This window comes from Anser cygnoides, chromosome 3, assembly GCF_040182565.1.
Source record: "Anser cygnoides isolate HZ-2024a breed goose chromosome 3, Taihu_goose_T2T_genome, whole genome shotgun sequence".
NCBI classification, from domain to species: Eukaryota; Metazoa; Chordata; class Aves; order Anseriformes; family Anatidae; genus Anser; species Anser cygnoides.
In genome coordinates this window covers 64,834,528-64,854,242 of record NC_089875.1, presented here as the reverse complement: position 1 = coordinate 64,854,242, position 19,715 = coordinate 64,834,528, and the positions used below count along the sequence as shown (strand labels likewise).

The 19,715-nt window shown below is 37.5% G+C and overlaps 1 protein-coding gene across 4 annotated transcripts in view; it reads right to left on the bottom strand.

Moving 5' to 3' along the window:
• PTPRK (protein tyrosine phosphatase receptor type K) overlaps positions 1 to 19,715 on the bottom strand; it is a 421,511-nt gene that overhangs the window by 23,800 nt on the left and 377,996 nt on the right. For 2 of the 4 annotated variants that reach the window (XM_066994303.1, XM_066994304.1), the window contains exons 14-18: positions 16,406 to 16,544; positions 9,055 to 9,215; positions 6,908 to 6,943; positions 2,623 to 2,807; positions 791 to 878 (exon numbers count right to left, since the gene is read on the bottom strand). In XM_066994303.1, the coding sequence (XP_066850404.1) occupies positions 791 to 878; positions 2,623 to 2,807; positions 6,908 to 6,943; positions 9,055 to 9,215; positions 16,406 to 16,544 (609 nt within the window). The remainder of the gene's footprint in view (positions 1 to 790; positions 879 to 2,622; positions 2,808 to 6,907; positions 6,944 to 9,054; positions 9,216 to 16,405; positions 16,545 to 19,715) is intronic. The other 2 variants (XM_066994305.1, XM_066994306.1) reach the window with 1 other exon arrangement.

Sequence of the window (19,715 nt, the reverse complement as noted above, 5' to 3'; positions counted from 1 at the left end):
ACTTCATTAACTGTAGCTGAAAGGTATCCCAGTGTAACATGGTGAAAAGACACAAATAAACAAGGTTACTTGCTCAAAGTCCCTTTCAAAACCAGCTCCACTGATGGACATCTAGAAATCCAAAAATAATGATTACTGTTTCCTTAATTCCAGCCCCAGCCTGTTCAAGTTCATACGGACATATTAAAGAAAATAAGGAAGTCACAAAGTAGCTGTTAGCAACACACTTTTGATTTGATGAAGGTAACTCTACCAGTTCAGGGACCTCTCCAATAGCTTCATTCCCATGCATTTGTAAAACAATACCGAATTTCATTACCTCAGAGGATGAATCTAAACTATTGAAACTTTATGCCTGAAGACAAGAGACAGAACTCTCAGATATTAATCACATCTTTTAATCATCAGCTTTAAACTACTACAATTCAGATGTACCAACTACAAACCACATAAAACAAAAAAAGTTTTGAAGCTGTCAGAATTACTTGAAATAAATTATGACTGGAGAAAACTACTGCAGAATTAACAACCAAATGACTGCTAGCTTGTCGCTATTTATGCTTACCACAGCTTGTACAACAGGGACGCAAATGTGAAATTCAGCCTGAGTTATAAAAGAAAGAAAGTTGAACCGTGAAGGACAAAAATCCTGGAAAAGGCACTGCCATCCTTCTCCAATTGGGGTATTATGCAGGTACGCCACCGGAGACTTTTTAAGCAAGAGAGAGCACAGCACAGGTAGTAGTACACAGCTATGTCTATCACTAAAACCACGCACACTGATACTCACATGCTATAATGTTGCCATAGCGGTTCTTTGTTCTGTTTTGATCCTTCTTAGCGACATCCCAAGAAGCTGACTGCCCCTCAAAGAAACTCTATAAATAAAAATGTTCCGAAAGAAAACATTCCGACCATTAATTTATTTCCAAAACTAACAGTTTAAAAGAACTTCTCTACCATAAAGCAAGCTCAGCTTTGCTCGTCTGCTCTGGTCACCCAGACGGCACCATGGTACAGAAATACATCTAGGGAGGCAGGGAGGCTCTCCCTCCCTGTGACTTTTACGGATCAATGGGCAAGTCATTGAGGGACTCCAGATTTCAAATCCTGGAATAGCTGGGAGGCTAAACATGCACAGACCCCCTTGTTATGGATGAACAACTGCAAGTTGAGATAACACAGGTAGATTGATCACCCTTCTTACAAGACACCATAATATATAGCCTGTGTTCAACAGCATTACATTACTTTCCTCACATTGCTTAGCACAGTGTTTTGTCTTCCTACAGAGCCATCGGGAAGCCTCCTCTGCCAATGTTTATTGGTTGTGTTGCTTTTACTCATGTCCCTCCCTCTAACCACTAGCAAAATTATTTTGTATTTTCGAACTCTTCTTAAGAGTCTGATCTCTCAGTAGTGATAGACGAAGCTTTTGTTCTTCCTTGGGTTTTTCTTCATAGCCTGTGGATATTTTACAGCTGTTGCAGGTCTATACTATTCCTTCCTTCCAGATGTTCTTTCATCCTGAGCGGGACAAGTTCGCTCCAGGAAGTACAGAGCAGCCACGGAAACAAAACTTTAACACACACGCAGAAGCCCAAGCCAGGGCAAAGATGTTACGTATAGCAGTACAGAAAGTAGTAAGCAGGACAACACCCAATATGGGATCAGGGACAACCCTCCCCCCAGCAGTCCTCGACACTGAAGGTAGGCAGAGCGTAACGAAGCGTATTTAAGTAAAAGAGAGGAAAAGAGAAAAATATTCTTTTAAAAATCACATATTTATTTATTCCAGTTCTTATGTTACAGTAGAGACAGCTGCAGAAAGGAGAGAAGGTTGAAAACTGAGTCAGAAGAGATTACTTACTCATAGAAAACTCATTTTAAACCTAGCTGTATTGCATGCGACCTTGGCAGTATCATTCCCATCTTTACTTTGTGCACTGCCTGATACTCTAATTCCAAAGAATCACAAACAGATTCACCGATCAGAAGTAAAATGCATCTGTACTCATCTTCTACCTCCGGTGCTGGGAATTTTTGGTTTACCTTTGCTCAGGCAGGTCTAATTAGAAATTCAGGAAGTTTCTACCCTTGGCACTTCTTTACTGCTTCTCAGCTGGAGTTTAGCCCCAGTATTACCCTACTGAGATGCTACAATAAATCATAAGAGTGCTTCCAGTCTGTGCTTCTGGCAAAACCAGCCAGGCTAAATCATTACTTTAACCTAATCCAGGAGATCTGCATGGAAGACGGCTAGGAAAACTCACATAACTAATTACAGCATTTCAACTAAGAAGCAGTGACAAAGGGGTGGAAATTCTTACAATATGTCAAAAAGATTCAGCTGGGCTTGTCTCCTTATGCTCTATAGAATACATGCAGTATTTTTTCCAGGCACTTGTAATGACTCAAACCATTGGACTCCACTTACTGTTTCACCTTTGGATTAGATACCTAGGAATCTCAGGCCTGCTTTTTTTTTTTTTTTTTTTCCCCTCTTAATCCCATGACATTTAGTTGCTCCCTTCTGTAATGCAATGCAAACAAAAGGCTGCAGCTTTCAAAGGGATTTTTGCTAGCAAAATATTTTGCAAGTTAAACCACCAAAGATCTCACCTCATACTCCTCTTTAAATCCATAGCTGTCAGAGGTCTTCATCAGGTTAATATGCTGCAGTAAATCAGCCACTCTGATGGCAGGGTGCAGCTGCCCAGTCTGGTATGGGGACTCTGTGCCTTCACACAGGTAACGAGGAACATCCAGGAGGCGACTGGACTCTGCTGTTGCACTGTGATTTTCATCTGCGTTCACAAGAAAGCAATGCATTAGGTACCCATGGGGCAATAACACCTGCTGCTATACATATCGAGATCTATTTTCAGTCTCTTCCTTCAAAAACATGTCTAATTTCTGAGAATGCAAAGTACTTACTCTCCAGCACATAAATCCTGGGAAGTACATAAAACAGTTTAACTGCAAACAAATACAGAAGTTGGCTATCCTTCATCCTGCAATAGAGATGCCTGAAAGGCATTTTATTTGGAGCTACAGAACTTTATGACATTCATGTTCTTGGGAACTCCAGCCTCTAACACCTAAAGTAACTTTTTTAATGACTAATAGGTATCATCAACAATACTACACCTTAAAGAATAAATTAGAATAACTCTGTAGTGTTATCAGCACATCACTTGTCTAAAGCCATCAAACAGTAAACTGAGATCCAACTAAAAAACTGAAGCAATTCTGTTACAGCTTCAGAACATCAACTCCATCTGGGAAGAAGAATCAACACTTCAGAGTGGTCATTTTCACTCAGATATTTTAGTAGAGAAATAACACTGGGGGTATGTTGATTTGAGCTGCAATTTTTACTCTGTATAAATAGTCTCCTTCATTGTCCTGTGTTTATTTTATCAAAACCAAACGCCAAAAATCTAGGAAATGATGACATTTAGTCAGTCTCTTCTGTGAAACATTTTTTTTTAAATTAGCAATCAGCAATTTAAGTGAATTTACAGAAGAAGAAAAATTGTAATTGAAATCTTTAGGAGTGTAGCAACAGAATCGAGCAGTGGGTGCCTGACCACTCACATGTTTCTTTGCAATCAGTCTACCATTTTCCCCGCAAAGGATTCAGGAATTAAACCTCTAGGAAGAAAAAAAAAAGGTGGTGGGGGGGGGGAGTGACACGAAAGGACAGACGGACTCTCCAAGGGTTGGATTTGCTACAATTCTGCCAGTGCAAAACCTGTTAATGCCTTCCGAAATGAGATCTCCCAGTAAGAAGCCCGATTCTTTGAACTGTCACACAAGTTGCTAATTTCAGTACATTTATGCCTCACTAAACTGCTCAATAATGTGAGTGACATGCAGCAGTCACTCTTTATTGTAGTGTCACACATATTAAATGATACACATTTCAAACCACCTCAGGATTTTCAGTTTCCCCCATTCCTTGCTGTATACTTACCAGTAATAGGCACTTTAACCCATTGAAGCAGCAAAAAACAATGAGTGAACAGAACATAAGAAATTTATTTCAGGACTATATTAGAAAATGACTAAAAGAAGATGACATTAATAGTTGTTAAAGCTTCACAATAGGCAACAATGAAAGCAGTTTTAAAAACACAAGGGCCATATTATGCTATCAGTATAACGATAGGGACTTGAGAAAAGCAAAATTGTCATACTAACTTAGTGCTAATGTACAAAGAATGGAGTGTGGCATTAATAAAGACACACATGAAGAAAAAGACATCTAGTACAGCTATAGAATGAAAACAGCTTCACACAAAATAAATTTTTCTATAATTTAGAGCCCATACAATTTTGCTCATCTCTAAATAAAGCAGAGGAAAACTGTGTTGTGATATTGGGCCAAGTAAGGGTTATGTGGAGAAGAAGCATGCCAAATGATCTCGGCTACTCAACCCCTTCTACATGGTGTGCCAGAAGCTAGTCTACCTCTTTTCACTGTTTCAGTCCCTGTAATGAATGATATTACCTCTTCCAACTAGCATCGTTTTGCTTGTAGCAAGAGACTCTCATGCCCAAAACACCATTACCAGTAGATGGAAACACAGACAGGACTGTTAATCTGTTCTTCAGTTAATCCCTTGTCCTTGCTGTTCACAGCTGCCTATGTCTGGTTATCTACCACAACACAGTGGCAGCAGATTGGCCTTTGCAATGTGCTCAAAGCCCAAATGAACTGTTAGGAATAGCTTGTCCAGTATCACCAGACCGTATCTATGTAACTTGTGTGAGCCTGAAATGAAGCTAAAGGATATGAAAGGCCTTACAAGAACAGACTTGTTTTTAAATAAACTGTAAATCCATTGATGTAATTTTAGTAAGTATTCAGGATCACTGAGTCTAACCCATTGCTCTTTCAGGCACCTGTGACATTTCACCCCTCCTCACAAACCTCTTCAACCACCTGGTTAGGTTTCCTTGGGTCTAAAGTGGAAAACTCAAGCATCTAACAGCTCTGATGGTCATAAACTTTCTAACCATGCTTGACTGTTATTATATTAACGAGAACGTCATTTGCAACATTACCAAAAAGAAATGGGCAGAATATGGCTTGATAAATCTCCCACATGGCGAATACACACCACCTTGACAAAGACCAAAGACCACTCACAAAGTAGTAAATAATGATTTGCTGTCAGTCTCAGAAGACAACTGAAATGAAGATCTGCAAAGGTTCCTCCTTTATCAGTATCTTTACCTACAACTTGCACAATGGGATAGAAAATGCCCTGATTATATGGGCAGAGGGCACAAGCAGTTTGCAAGTACAGGATCAAATTTCACAGTTATCTTGATTATTTGGGACACATGCATAAATCAACAAGGTGATTAAACAAAGAACGAAACGTATGGTGTGTGGAAAAGGGAAGTCAATATAAAGCTACAAAATTGACTAGTGGACTGGGTAATGATAGTTGGGATTTTAGAGGGTAACTCAGTACAAGTCAACTACATGAGCACAAGACAACACATGGTTCAGGTAGCAGGGACACTGTAAACAGGATGTAGGGGTACCTATTCCACTCTACTCAGCATTGAGACACCTCCTAAGAGCTGTACCTGATTTGGGGCACCACAATTAAAAAATTCAAGCTATGGGTTGGAAAGTGTTCAGAGGAAAAGAACGACAAAAATTTTTAGGAGACATCAACTACAAGATAAAGAGTGAAAGAACTGTGTTTAACTCAACTGGAAGAGAGACTACAGAGAATGTATGACCCTTTTAATGGATAAAACACTGTTTTACAAGGACAGGAGTATGTCAGTTCTCTGTATTTTTTGAATCTCTCAAAAGGAAATGGGTAAATTTCCAGCAAAGAAGATTTAGTCTAGACAACTAAAAACTAGGATTGGGAAAAACTAGGAGTGATTAGTAATAATACTCGGTTAATAGTAACTAGTACTCAGTCAGAAAACAGAGCTTTGGTCCTAAATTTTTAGAAGAAACAACACAATCAATTTCCAGAAACAGTCTAGATTGTAATTACACTAAACCATCTCAAAACAGAGGAGGGATTAAATTGTTTCCACATCCCTTTAAACTTCACTTCTAGGAATCTAACTTTCAACCTCAGTTTATATTCATGTCCACTTCCTGATATTTGTCTTTTATCCTAAAATAACCTCAGCAACTGACTGAAACTCAATATTGCACACTGTATTTATCATACTAAAAATCTGTGTACAAATTATACTTTTATTTTTGCATTTTGTTTTTAAACTCAGCACTTAAAAGAAATGCTTACACTGTTAGATTTGGCACAGAAATAAACAGCCTGGCCACTCCCAACATCTGTTGTTCTTTTTGAAGTAATCACAAAGTTGAGAAGCATACTAATTAAGGTCAATTGAAACATGTAATTAATATAGCAATACAAGGATATTTGTACAGAACCAATGCATGAAATAGTTTCTCTTGGATTTTATAGATGTTTTTCCCTTTTCTATTTTTCTTTTTATTAAACAGGTAGAAAATTAAGCTTAGGGTGCCAAGTAATACTAATACAGATTTTTTTTTTTTTTTTCATGTATCTATTAAGAGAATTCTAGTTTCACGTGTTAGCTCATCTGAACTCTATTTCAATGTTCTAGGGAGAAAAGTTTCGGTATTTTCGATTTACCTATTTACTCATTTATTCTTCAGTTAGCACTGACTACGAATCACTTCTTAATGAGAACATAAAACATTTTTTATTCTAAAAGCAGTGCCAGTTTAATTCTAAATTGATAAACTGAGTGTAGAGTTATTTTGTGACAACAGCATAGCTATCTTTTACATTAAACACGCTGTTTCAATGTTCAACCATGCAAGGAAAGGAAACTCATGCAGGAATGGATAATGAAGGACTACGGTCCTCACCTAACACAGCTGTCGGCACAAGTGGATCATTGGGCACTGTAGGAAAACAAAGCTCATGAAGAAATACATTACCCTCAATTTGTGTATTTTTAAGAATAAAAACAACATACTTAAAGAGAAAAAAAATCCAAGTGATAACTAAATCCTATTAATTTTGTTACAACAGAAGAAACAGAATGAATACAGAGTTCCAGAATGCATCCTGAATAAAAGAGAAATGAAAGGCAGTGATTTTGGACTTCAGAAATGTAATGATAAAGGCAAAGAGATCTTACTGAAATGAAATAAAGAAGGCATTACATGCAATTTAGTTTCTGAAAGGGCTCCTCCTTCACTATTGTTCTTTCTTCACAATAAAGGTTTGTATTCATAGAACCAGGTCCTTTCCTTTTAAACCCGTTCGCTCACGTAATGCTTGAATAGCTCATCTCAAAATAAAATGGTATTTCTTTAAAGTCTTCCAAGTAATTTAAAAAAATGCATATTTACAGTTAATAGCTTTTTTTTTAATGTGCTATAATAAAGATACTGCCCTTAATGAATATAGGAAAACCACAGACACACAGACGTAAATGTTTGAATAAAATGCACATATTTTTATCATTTGCTATTATAACTAGAACAGTGCAGAGACAAATAAGTTGTTTCAGAAAGGAATGGCAGAATACAGAATTTGGTTTTGTTCCAATGTGGAACAAAAAATGAAAATATCAACAGCTCTGTGACAAAATGGAGTTCAAATTCTGAAGCAATCTGTCTAATAGTTTGTCCCAGAGCTGAAACCCTGGAAACCTGAACAGTTCATTGCCCCAGAACAGATGATGGTCAGGAGAACTGAATCCTCCAACACCCCAAAAATCACATACCTAGGAAGCTGGAAAACAGTGGTGCCATACTCCTTTGCCAACCAACCAGGACAGCTGCAGTAGCTGGGGCTTGGGGGCTCTTGGCTTCAGGTTGGCCCATGCGGAAGGCTGCCCAAGTGCCTGGCAGCCCCAGCTCACTAATAGTCATGTAGGTTCCTGATGGATACTTTGCCTGGGATCCACAATAACTTAGTCCAAATCAAACTGTAAAGCTGTCTCTGTGAATTTCAGTGCCAATAAGACATCAAACTTTGGGGAATTTTCAAACAGTTCTAGCTAAAACTGTGCACAAAAACTCACTAACCTACCATTTTTAATTGGTTATGAGACCTTTTAAATGTTAGCACTCTGCAGTTCTGCAGTTTGGTAAGCTTCAATAGACTAACCATAACCCTCTTCCAAACTCCATTTTCCTTAAAACAATCAGGAAAGAATTTAACACCCTTAAGGGATGCATTTTGCAGAAGCATCATAAGCAGTACGGGAGGCAGGAGAAGGGAGATGGGAGAAGGGGTGCCATGCCCAAAAGACAGAAAGTTCAGAAGCAGCTCAGACTGCTCAGAACTGTTTAAAGCCAAGCCCAGAAGTCCATGGTGCCGCGAGGTCAGGTTACTGCCAGCTCTATGGCAGAACTAGTTTACAGATATAGTCAGTGGAGTATGTCCCTTTTGTGTAAGCCATACAGCAGATGCTGGAAGGCAGGCAGGCGGGACTTTCAGTGGTAGCTACAACCCAGACACTTAACAGTCAGAAACCCAAACTGCCAAACTTTGTCAAAACCAGACATCTGGCAAGACTACAATAAAGAAATACAAATACAGAACAAATCTGTGGGTATATTAACAAGCTTGTTCCTAAACTTCACAAACAGCAATGAAAATTGTCAATGTTTCCTTCTGTTATAATATCCTTACTGCCAAAAGAAAGAAATTAATTTGGACCTCAGATTATTATTCATTACAGACATGGTGTTATGCAGTAATATTTAACATGTTGGTATTAAATATCCTCATGAAGGAAAACTATTTCAGAATTTGAGACATTTCTGAAATGTATTTTTTTCCCAGAACAACAATGCATACTGAAAGTACATAAAAATATTTAAATAATTGTCCATACACAACTAAGGATAACGTACAAATATATCTATTCAACGTTTGTATTTACGTGTCCTTCTAGCAAACCTGGAGCTTAGAATCGTTTTCATAAAAAAGTAGAACTGTTTTCCATGTTCCTACATGGAAACCTACTCTCTGAAATATCTCTGACTGTTGTACTTACATCTGGGGCTGAAGTTATGAGAATCCATAAATGTGATAGAAAGGGGATCCTCTGCATGCAGGGTGCTCTGGTCAGCGTAACTCCTGTCCATTGCATTCACCATGTGCGTCATCTCCTGTCGGGTGGTCCCCATGGCATCCTTGCGCTTCTTTGCGAGTTTGCTGCCCAGCCAAAAGAAAAAACCCCAAGCACCTTAATGTTTGATGAACGCTGATGTCTACAATAATAAATATCTATAATCCAAATGACTGAAAAGTTTGGCTGGTTTTCCTGTGTACACCTTTTCCAGCATGGAATCGATAAAACTATGCACCCTGTTATAAAAGTTATGACAGTATATTTTCTGTACACACACGAATGCTGTAATTAAAGTTCTAACTTCTGTACCCTGATAATATCTTTTTCCTGCAGAGTAATTACACTAATATAAACAAATTAGAGAATATAATTACATTTTAACTGAAATGAAAAATAAGAAGCATCTGTGCATGCAGTTTTATCAACCATCTCCATTTAAATGTGTTTTGATTTTATAAACGGATAAATCAGTCCCCTTGGTTTCCTTATTAGGAAGAAATCATTTAACCTTCTGAATTACTTTGTTAGTTTAAAAAAAAAACACACAACCGTGAAATAACAAAAGAAACATAATTATTTAATATGGATTCACATTACCTTTTATGTTAGAAGTTGTTCCTCCCATTTGGTACACAACATACGACATGATACCATGCTATCTTTGCTCCTGACACTGAACTTTTGTTATTTAAAAAACAAACAAAAATTTGCACCATTCTGCATGCAGTTTGGGGATAGCTTACATTTTGATACTAACAGCCTTATACTCAGTATCACAGCAAAGCTGTTAGCAAAACCCAGTTTGTACAACTAACCCCCCAAATTAACAGCCAGTGCCCTTGAAGTGCACACTTAGGTGATATCTCTCAGTTCGTTCCTTTTGATGAAGAACTGAAGTAGCTTTCACTGTCCCCAGAAGTCAGATGGAAGCAGACTATATTTTAATTATCACTTTAAGACAATATTCTTAAAGTACAACCTCAAGTAGTACAAAGTATGCAAAGCCTTTGGTTTTGAACCTTGGTTTTGAACCTTTGGTTTTGAACCTTGGTTCTTCAGGAATCTGTAACATACATTAGACTGTTCTGTAATCTCAATATTTTCTTCCAGTTTTCATCTGAAGCTCTTAATTGTAATATAGCAGATAGCCAACTTGTTTATTTGGATAAATCTGACACTACATGGGAGAGACACAATCATCACTGAAAATACTGTATTCTCAAAAATATGTTTAAAACACAGCTTAATTTCATGAGTCTTTTCTACATGGAGTACTGTGAGATACCTGGGTAAGTGCTTGTACAGCACTAATCTTACATTTCTCTAGACAAAAGGACTGTATGCTGTATTCTCTGATAACTTTAGGATTCTGTGCTGCGTTCTAGTATTAGTAGACAAAAAGAACATTAGCGGAAATTATCAATCCATGTACATGTTAAGCCCTGGAAACATCCACCAGAAATGACCTACACCATTCTCTAGGTGAGGGAGCACTTCATGTTTTGTATATTTTCTTCTCCAGTGTTGGAGAACTATTCCCAATAGTCGTAGTTCAGAATAAAGGGCTACAAAGTAGAATACAGATGGACAAAGCACACCCGAGAATAACAAAGTTCTTCCACTAATCAAACTCATCTCCTTGTGTTGTTTTTTTTTTTTTCTACTTTTTCTTTTTCCTTTCACAGTACGATGGTTGTTTTTTGCAACTCTTCTTTTGTGCAACCAAAATCCCAAAGGTAGTCTCTAAGCCTATCATTTTTCATCAAATCCTTGTGGTGTACATGAGAATTCTGTATATTTTAGTTGTTCAGTGAAAAGTAAGAAGCAAACAAACAAACAAAAAAACACCCAACAACAACAAAAAAAGCAAAACACAAACCAGTGACAGCTGGATGCCTCCCCTGAAATGTGTTATTTTCAATGTTTACTCCCAACATTCATATTTACTGAAGAAAAGTTAGTTTCAACAATACTCTGGTTGAACAAATATTTTAAATGAATATCATCAGAACTTCCAGAAGTGAAACTGCTTGAGCTTTATAACCGGTTCCCAATGCTATCAAAGCTTTCACAAAACTGGCATTTCTAGTTCAGACTTTTTTTTTTTTTTTAAGTTTCAAAGCCTTTCAGATATCCTCCGTACACTGAAGACTGTATTTTTCTAAAGCCACCTCAGGAATGGAACAAAAAGACTATTACATCTCATCTGTCGACTGTATTAAGCCCTTCTTTGAAGCATCGCTTTGTAACAAAACTTGCTAGCTACGCTAAATAAATCAACAGCTATTAAGCTTTCAAGTTATTAGCTTATTACAGTAGCTAGGTTTCTAATTCTTATGCTCTGCTTCAAATTCTAAAAAGGCCCATTGTGTTCTAGCACTGCTGCTCAATGTGAGGACAGTTTTATTGTTTAACAGCTCCTGACTCCCTGCAGGCTTGACTTTTTCTCCTTTTCTTTTTTTTTTCCTTCATTCGGCTAAAGGCATACGCAATCGATGACTGATGCCAGTTAGGCAAATCATTATGTAGCACTCGAGGCTGGCAGAAGTGTGAAGGGTTCTCCTTCCGTGCCGAGGGACCCCATGGCCTGACCCTGTGCAGGTGGGCGGTGCGGTGGGAGCTGGAGGGAGAAGCGCTCCGTCCATCCTAGCGTGAAGCTCTGCAGTTAATTATCTCTGGCTGAAGCAATTGTTATTTAACAAGGAAATTAGAATTTGTCACAATAAACTGGAGAATGGCAGTTAGCTAAGCCAGCTTAGGTTTTTTAATTTTCAAGTTTGTTTAAAGAAGTCCACTAATCTGCTTAAAAATGTGGAAGAGCGTCACTATCAGACACCACCAGTTCATCAAAGGACTCGAGTGCACTCTTAGATCCTTCACCGAAGTCAAGGGCTTTATGCATTTCTTTAAAATCAAGAATGTGTACAACTGCTTTGCTCAGTCACAGCCCAAACCGCTGCAGCCCTCACAAACTCACTTGGGCACCACCACATAGAAAAATGTCAATTTTGCTTCAGTGAAGCAAAACCTTAGGCAAACCAGCATCATACAGTAAGATCCACACTTTAAAATGCGTCTGCAAAGCACCTGACAATCAAATCAACAGGTACAGACCTCTTCACAAAATATATTTCTGTTAAAAATAAATAAATAAATAAAAGTCCGAAACATTCCTAGCACTGGTAGGGCAGCAACCTGTTTGTAGAGGTCTGGCATCTGGACATCTGCAGAGGGTAAGTGCTGCATCAGCCACTTCTGACCTGATGCGCTGAGAAAGCAATCTGTGATTTACAAGCACGGGTCTCTAGCTAGGAAATGGGAAAGCAGATTTTTTTCTTAGTGTGATGTGTCAATGTGAACCATAATGCAAATTAAGTTATGATTACAATAAACTAAAATGATAGTTATGGGGAAAACTGTAGCAAAAAGCAAAAGTGTCAATATACAGTTAGAAATACAATATCCCTTTAAAAAAAAATCAGTAAAAACAAACCAGAGTAAGAATAAGAGAAACAATGAAATAAGCAATTTTTCAACCTGAGAATAAGGAGAAATAATTATCAATAAAACTTTAGGCAAATTACAAAGACTTTTCCTTTTTTTTTTTTTTAAAAGGGATACTGCATCTTTACAACATGTAAAATAGTAAGTCACCCGTATTCTACTTACAGATAGTAGGAGTAAGAATAGTAGCTCCTCCTGGCAAGCAAATCACAGACAGTGGAAAAAGAGAAGCAATGGTGAATGAAAAGCGTGACTCTGTCACATTCAATAAAGCAGAGAAATGTGCGTTTAAAAAAAAAATTTGAAAAAGTCATGTTTCTTTGGTTAGCATTTCAACTTGCTCATGCACAAACTAGCCTTACTTTGCCATGCAATTAAAAAAAATACATTAGCATATAAAAATGATTGTTTTTTTAGAAAGATCACTTGAGAAAATTACATGCTGAGATTTCATTTATTGGCAAAAAAATTGAAAATTAAATGGATTGTGTACTTTCAACATGCAGTTCAGCATAATATAACGATCATCACCTAAATGTCATGACAAGTGAACAGCTGTGTACAAATCTTGTGCAGAAAATATGCTTTTTACTTTTCAGTTACAAAAAATAAAGATTGCATTAATAAATACATTTAATCAGAAATTTCATGTAATTCATTTTAACATCTTTTTTGGTACACAGGTGTATACATGTATGTTTGTATACATGTTGTATGTAGCTATATGAGTACACACATTTTAGAGGATGACATTTACAACAGGTATGTGTGTACTGACATATACCACACATTTCCTGAATACAAACATACACTTTATATTTTAAACTCTTACAATTGGCAATGCTGATGTATTCATGCTAAGCATTAAAAATATGGAAGGTAACAAATGGAAGGAAATGAAATACATTTGGAAATAGTTCAACGATGACTAAAAAACAAAACAAAACAAAAAATGGCATTGCTTGTTAAAGATGCAGTATCCCTTTTCTTAGTTGGTTTGATTACTCCAGTAAAACTCTGCAAGAGCCGTTAAGAGCTTCATTCAGCAAAACTTCAAACCAATTCATACAAAATGATGAGGAGAAGCCTAAAACATCTCAAGCACATGAAAAAACCACTTAGTACTCCATCTTAAAATAAAAAATAATGCTGCATTTAATCAGATTTAGGTATCTATGGCAGTGCATGAGGCTTTAGAAAACAAAGAAGATGCAGAAACCATTGTTTTATTGATGTTTCTGTGTAATAAGTTTGTGGTCAATTCAGGCACCAAAAGGGATACTACATAATGGATCAGTGAACATGTGCACTACAGCAGATGATTAAAACTGATCAGTTTTCAGTCCGACCATGCTAACTGAGGTGTGTTTATGTACGTGTGAACGTGTCAGTGTTGGAATGACTGCTCCTGGCTTGCTTATACGAATAGCCCTAGTTCACTAGATGGACTAAGTTACCTCAGGTGTACAATCTGTGCTTGTCACAAGAGACCCTGACTAAAGCTGAGATTAAAAAAAATTGGCCCACTTTCCCATGGAGGGGGAGGACCCACCTACGAAATACACAACAGACAGCCAATTAAACTACCATGACGAAAAATTACCAAACATTAAAGGTTCATTACATGGGTTAATTTCACACCTATTTTGAATACAGAATAGTAGAGGAGCTTAGAAATGTTATGTACTTTAGAATGATGATCAAGTATCGTTCCCTAAGAGGGTCCTGCCTTTGCAGGGTCAGAGAAGGGAAGGGAGAAATGGAAAATTTTAAGGTATCATTTCACTGGTGTAATTAACTCACTTTCATGAGACAATTCAGCAATGAAAGTACAAGTCTAAAATGACTCTGAATGCACGAGCTAAAAAGGACAGTAAAAATCAAACAAATGGAGTTTGTACCTATTTCTTACGTTACTTGCAAAACTAGCCAAACCCACCTGGAAGTGACTGACAATATACATCAGTAGACAGTCTCTCTCTCTTTCTCTCTCTCTCTCACACACACACACAGTTGTCTATTAAACATGAGGGGAGCACTGCAACACACAGCGAGAAGATGGCACTCCCCAGCACGTATCTCGCAATAATCATGTAAAATAGAGATTCCTTCCTGAAAGCTGAAAAACAACTTCTTGTTGGTTTTGTTCCTCAAAAGTTGTGTAAATAAAGAAAACCGCCTGACTGCATGTCTTTTTTTGCACATGATGGGTTGGATCTTTTGCATATGTGTTAATTCTCAACCACAGAGGTAAACAACAGAGAAAAGTAAAAGCAATTTTGGGAAAAATCACATATGTAGCTAACTAACACAGAACACTGTAAGCATACCTAATGTTTCTAATGCAGACGTTTCTCCTCCAAGTTATATACCTCCAGAGATAATTGTAAAAAGGCAATAAATTAAAAAAATCTAATGGAAATCAGTAATTATAACATATAGAATGATCTTAGGCACAATTTTAATGTTTTCTTACTTTTTAAAAAGAATAGAAAGCTGTATTTTCAGAGGAACATTTGCAACAATCACAAATATACCCTTCATTAAGAATTCTGCAGAGGGAAAGGGAAGGCAGTGCACAACCCCCTGGAAGACAAAGGTCTCATTCTACGCAAGAGCAAAGCAGTTTGTGCACTGTGAAGGGGACGGGCCAGGGAAAGCGTGCAGAGAGAGAGAAAAAAACTGTTTGTATCAGGAGCTATGGTGCTATGGCTACAGATTCATAGAGACATGTTATGAACTTTTATGCCAGGTTAAAAGAGTTGCAACTACTGGGAAGTCAACACTCTTAAAAACTGCACGAGCTATGCTTTAGCACAGTTTACACGCAGCAGCGTTTTGTGCTGAAACACAGTTTACACGCAGCACTTTTTTGCTGAGTTCTCATTTTACAGTTCCCAAAGATGGCGCTATTGCTTATTTTCTAAGGAAGCACTAAAGAATTAAAATTCATTCAGATAAATACACTTTTAAACAATTTCATGCACTAAGAACTCACTAGATAATTTTACAGTGATGTGGTATGACTTTGAAGAAAAAACTAGGTTTACAAGAGCATAAACAGAGGTATAAAATTACATTATTTTGCAAGTTGGATAATATATGGATACAAACAACTCATTAGAGCTGCATATAGAAAACCAAATTCATTAGGTGATTACAACATAAAAAGTGCAGTAAGTTACTCTTATTTTGCCTCAAAAAAAATAGCATCCATTAATTTCAATTCCACTCATTCTAATGTTTTGTACATTCCTCCAACTGCAACTTAAAACCACTTGGAAATGAGTAAGTATGAGAAAAAGTATAGTTATTGGATTGCAAATATAAAGTAATTCTCTCTTTAAATCCACCATAAGAATCACAGAAGAAAGAAAGAGAGAAAGAAAGAGAGAAAGAAAGAGAGAAAGAGAGAAAGAAAGAGAGAAAGAAAGAGAGAAAGAGAGAAAGAAAGAGAGAAAGAAAGAGAGAAAGGAGAGAAAGGAGAGAAAGAAAGAAAGAAAGAAAGAAAGAAAGAAAGAAAGAAAGAAAGAAAGAAAGAAAGAAAGAAAGAAAGAAAGAAAGAAAGAAAGAAAGAAAGAAAGATAAAGAAAGAGGAAAAAAGAAAAAATCAGGAAATACAATGAATTCATCCAAAAGCTGATGTGAATTACTGGTCCTGAAACTTTATTTACTGATTTATTTAAAGACCTGTAAGAAAAAATCCATTTATTTATTGTTGTTTGATATAGAGGGAAAAAAGTGGGATCTTCACAGATCATTTTCTTACCTTTTTTTGACGATTAATATGACAACAAGGAGAAGCAGGATGAATACCAGAATTCCAGCACTTATTCCTGCTATTTTCACCACTCTATCTGTCTGTTTTGCTGGATCCGGAATCACCTCAGGTTCTTCTGTTGCTGCTGCTAAATGAATCAAAACAAAAGTTGTGTAAATTTGTAAGTACTAGAAACATGAAAATTAACATTGATGATAATCTCCACTATTTGTGTATGTTAATATAGTAGCCAAAATACTGGATACATGCATCGTGTGGCCAAAATATGTACGTATACGTACACAGATACACTATGCATTTCAATCTATACGACATACACATCTGCAACACCAAGTATGTGTGTATACAGGTGTGTATATATAATTTCATGTATACAGAAGTGTTACATGCACCTGGATTTTCAAACACACTATGGTATTTATTACAAACCAGAAGTATGTTTTTACAGAGACAATCTATCGACTGAATCACCATCACTACCTTCACTGTTACTTTTTCAGATATTAAATGTGGAACATTAAACACAGAAGAGCAAGATTATGTAACTCACAAACAGTAAATCAAACTTTCTTAACCAAGCTGCAGCCAGCACCCAAAACTCTAATCCTTCCCTCTTACATCCAGCTCCAGTTCACCTTTGTTGACTAATTCACCTAGCAGCATCTAGTCTGAGACCTGCATCCTATACCATAAATCAGTTTTACTGTAAGTATGACTTGAAATTTTGATTCTCCACATAAGGCCATCCACATATCCAAGCCTAAAGTCAGCAGTAGTTTTATTTCTGTGTATAAGCCCTGAAAAAAAATCACTGTTCTACACAGAGATGAAACCACTCTGTAACACAGCTGACTGGGCTGAGGCCACAGGTTACATCAGAGAGGAAAACAGAGTATTTCAAAGTGCACAGCCACTCAGTCTGCACCTTTCTACATCACAGTCTAGTGTACAAAGGATCAGGAACATGGGATTTTTCAGCCTGGTGGAAATACCAAAAAGTGTTAATAAATTTCAGCCAGGGGTAAAATCCCATGAGGTGTTTACTTGTAAAACAGCTAACAGTTCTTAAGTTTTCTGGTTCCTTCTCACTTCCTAACTCTGTGGCTCAATGCTTTGCCTTTCCCCTGCTCCCAGGCACGGCTACCTTCTCTCTCTCTCTGGCCAGTTTCCCCTCCCTCTCCAGCAGGTACACAGCAGATGCCACTCAACCTCTCCCCTCTCACAGCAGCCACACGTGAAGTATTTACAAGTCTTTGGTGTCACTGTGCCTATGCTGTTAATCACCAAATATCCTTTACACTGAAACTAAAATGCTTCTCAGGAGACCAACAAAATGAAAAAGAATGATAAACTAGGTAAAGCCACACCAGAGAAAGACTATCATTCCCTCAAAAACCTCCTCAGAGCTCCTCTCAGAAAACCACTCGAGTCAAGAGCAGTGATAATTACAGCCTAATGCTTTCTGATTTTAACCATATTACTCACAACATTTCTATTTGGGCTTCCTGTGCTGAAAGACTAATACCTTTTGGGGGAAGGATCAGGCTGTATTTAAAAATAATTCTTTATTGCTTGCTTCCATAACCTCCACCACAGCAGTATCTTAACCACTTACTAACACCTTATCCTCAGAGGTAGGAACGTGCTGTATTGCAGACACCCCTGCAAGAGCTGGGCAGACAGTGAGAAATCTGGCAGCGCTTTAATCATAAAACTTAATCAGCATCATAAGACTTCATCACTGTAATCATCTCTCTCCCCTACAGCTTGAACTCTATCCACCGAGAAATACGAAATGCTTCCCTCTTTGTATAAATACATGTCTGTCTGTACCCTTGTTGGACTTGATATTGAACATTTTGTTTGTTTTATGTGTGTTGTTCAAGTGTCTTGGGGGCAAGAGTCTGTATCAGGCAAATGGCGTGTGTCTGTGTAGCTGTGTGCATACAACATACTCTCAGACAAGCTAGAAGTAATGCCAGATAACCATACGATGCTGTCTAACAGGAAATGACGGGGATGACTTTTGAAGCGGAATTGCAAGAATAAGGTGTTCAAGATTCTCAACACTCAAAATCAATCAACTGGCAACCTACTGGGTTGAATATGACAAACGTGAATGAACATTTGAGAAGCAGCAGAGTCAAAAGACAAATCAGTAGAGCTGAAAGGCCAATGAAAGTTAAACTATAAATGGCCTTATGTGTGAATGGGAAAAAAACTCATGTTTATTGTATGGGGTACTGAAAAGCAGCAAGGATGTGGGAACAGAGGAGAGGGATCATGCTGGAGCACAACGGTAGCTGTGGGGTGTGGAACCACCTCGAGTACCGTGACTGCAGCTGAGTAGCTCTGACCATGCAAAGGTAAGAACTACTCAAGCTGCAAAATAGCACAGGCCTGCACAAGAGATTTAGTTGTGTGGATGGGTGTATGGAGATTTAAGGTCCTGCTTCTGAGACATTTCAAAATATGAATTACAAGAACTGGATGCGACTTGAACATGCACTTTGAAAGCTGAAGACTCAAAAATGCATCCAAAGCAGAAGCTTTGAGCCATGACGAGGGTGGTGGTATTTTCACAGGAGTATTGGTGAGAGATGAGAGAGTAAAGGGGAAGGAGTAAAGCCAGCTGTCTCAGACTTCTCTGCAGCAAGATACAACCCCTGTTGCTCATTACAGTAACCTGCAGAATAGGTTAGAGTCATGTTTTAAATATATCTCTTGGCCACACACAATGTTATTTCATTCACAAAAGTTACCTTAGAGTAAGAACTCTATACTTCTGAGAAACTCTGAAGGAAAGATAACTGAGGGAGATTACTTATTCTCCTAGCTTTGGCAGGGGTGTTTTGTTATATATTCTGTAATAAATAGTTGAGTATGGATGTTCAGTAACTGTTCAAAATGCAGCTTTCTGTCCAAGTTTTTAGAACAACAGCAGAGAACCAGGAGAATATCAATTGCTTGTCCACTTATTCTGGTTTCTTCACATTACAGGGTTTGAAATAAGAGACAGTAACTCATTCTGTGAGCTGTAATGCTGTTTAGGAGATAAAGCTGCTGCCCACTGGAAACATACCACAGAGTCCTAAATTACAGGAGAAAAATTACACTGAACAGTTATAGACTAAGCAAGTATATACCAATGGTTGAATATCATATATCCAAAATATTAAAATATATGGTCAAAATGCTACCCCCCTCCCCAGTATCAACAGTAAAATTCCTTTCAACTTGAACCCAGGATTATTATACGTATGTTTCAAGCAATAGATAATATATACGTTCTCCAGAC